The following is a 356-nucleotide window of genomic DNA, read 5'->3' as shown; positions in this document are numbered from 1 at the left end:
CAGGTGCCGTGGGTGCTTCTGCCTCCACCCCCTGCATCCCAGCGTCCAGCATCCTGGGCAGCCTCTTTCATCTCCTTCTTCTCTGAGGCATCCAACTCATTTTGAACCCCTTTAATGAGGCACTTGGACAATTTAGGGCTGCTACACAGATCCTCAAATGTTGTTTTGTCAGAAACGGGTTTTGAGAGTCATCTAGTTACAAAAGAAAAAAGAAAAATAAGAAAGCCACAACAAAAATCTTTGGCTTTGTGCCTGACATCAAGTAGCAACTATTTGGATTTTTTTATGTTAGTGGTGTTTTCCCTCTTTAATTATTCCACCGGCACCTCCCACCGGCATCCTTCCTCTCCAGAAGG

General features: G+C 45.5%; 1 protein-coding gene across 1 annotated transcript in view; it reads left to right on the top strand.

The window, feature by feature from the left end:
* Positions 1-356, top strand: part of CUX2 (cut-like homeobox 2) — a gene marked incomplete at its 3' end in the record, with an annotated part of 10,783 nt that overhangs the window by 8,080 nt on the left and 2,347 nt on the right. The window contains exon 18 of the mRNA XM_009873577.1: positions 4-43. Within this exon, the coding sequence (XP_009871879.1) occupies positions 4-43 (40 nt within the window). The remainder of the gene's footprint in view (positions 1-3; positions 44-356) is intronic.

The sequence above is a fragment of the Apaloderma vittatum genome, unplaced genomic scaffold, assembly GCF_000703405.1.
Source record: "Apaloderma vittatum isolate BGI_N311 unplaced genomic scaffold, ASM70340v1 scaffold26207, whole genome shotgun sequence".
NCBI classification, from domain to species: Eukaryota; Metazoa; Chordata; class Aves; order Trogoniformes; family Trogonidae; genus Apaloderma; species Apaloderma vittatum.
Note: the sequence above shows the minus strand (reverse complement) of the source record. Positions and strands in the feature narration are given on the sequence as shown.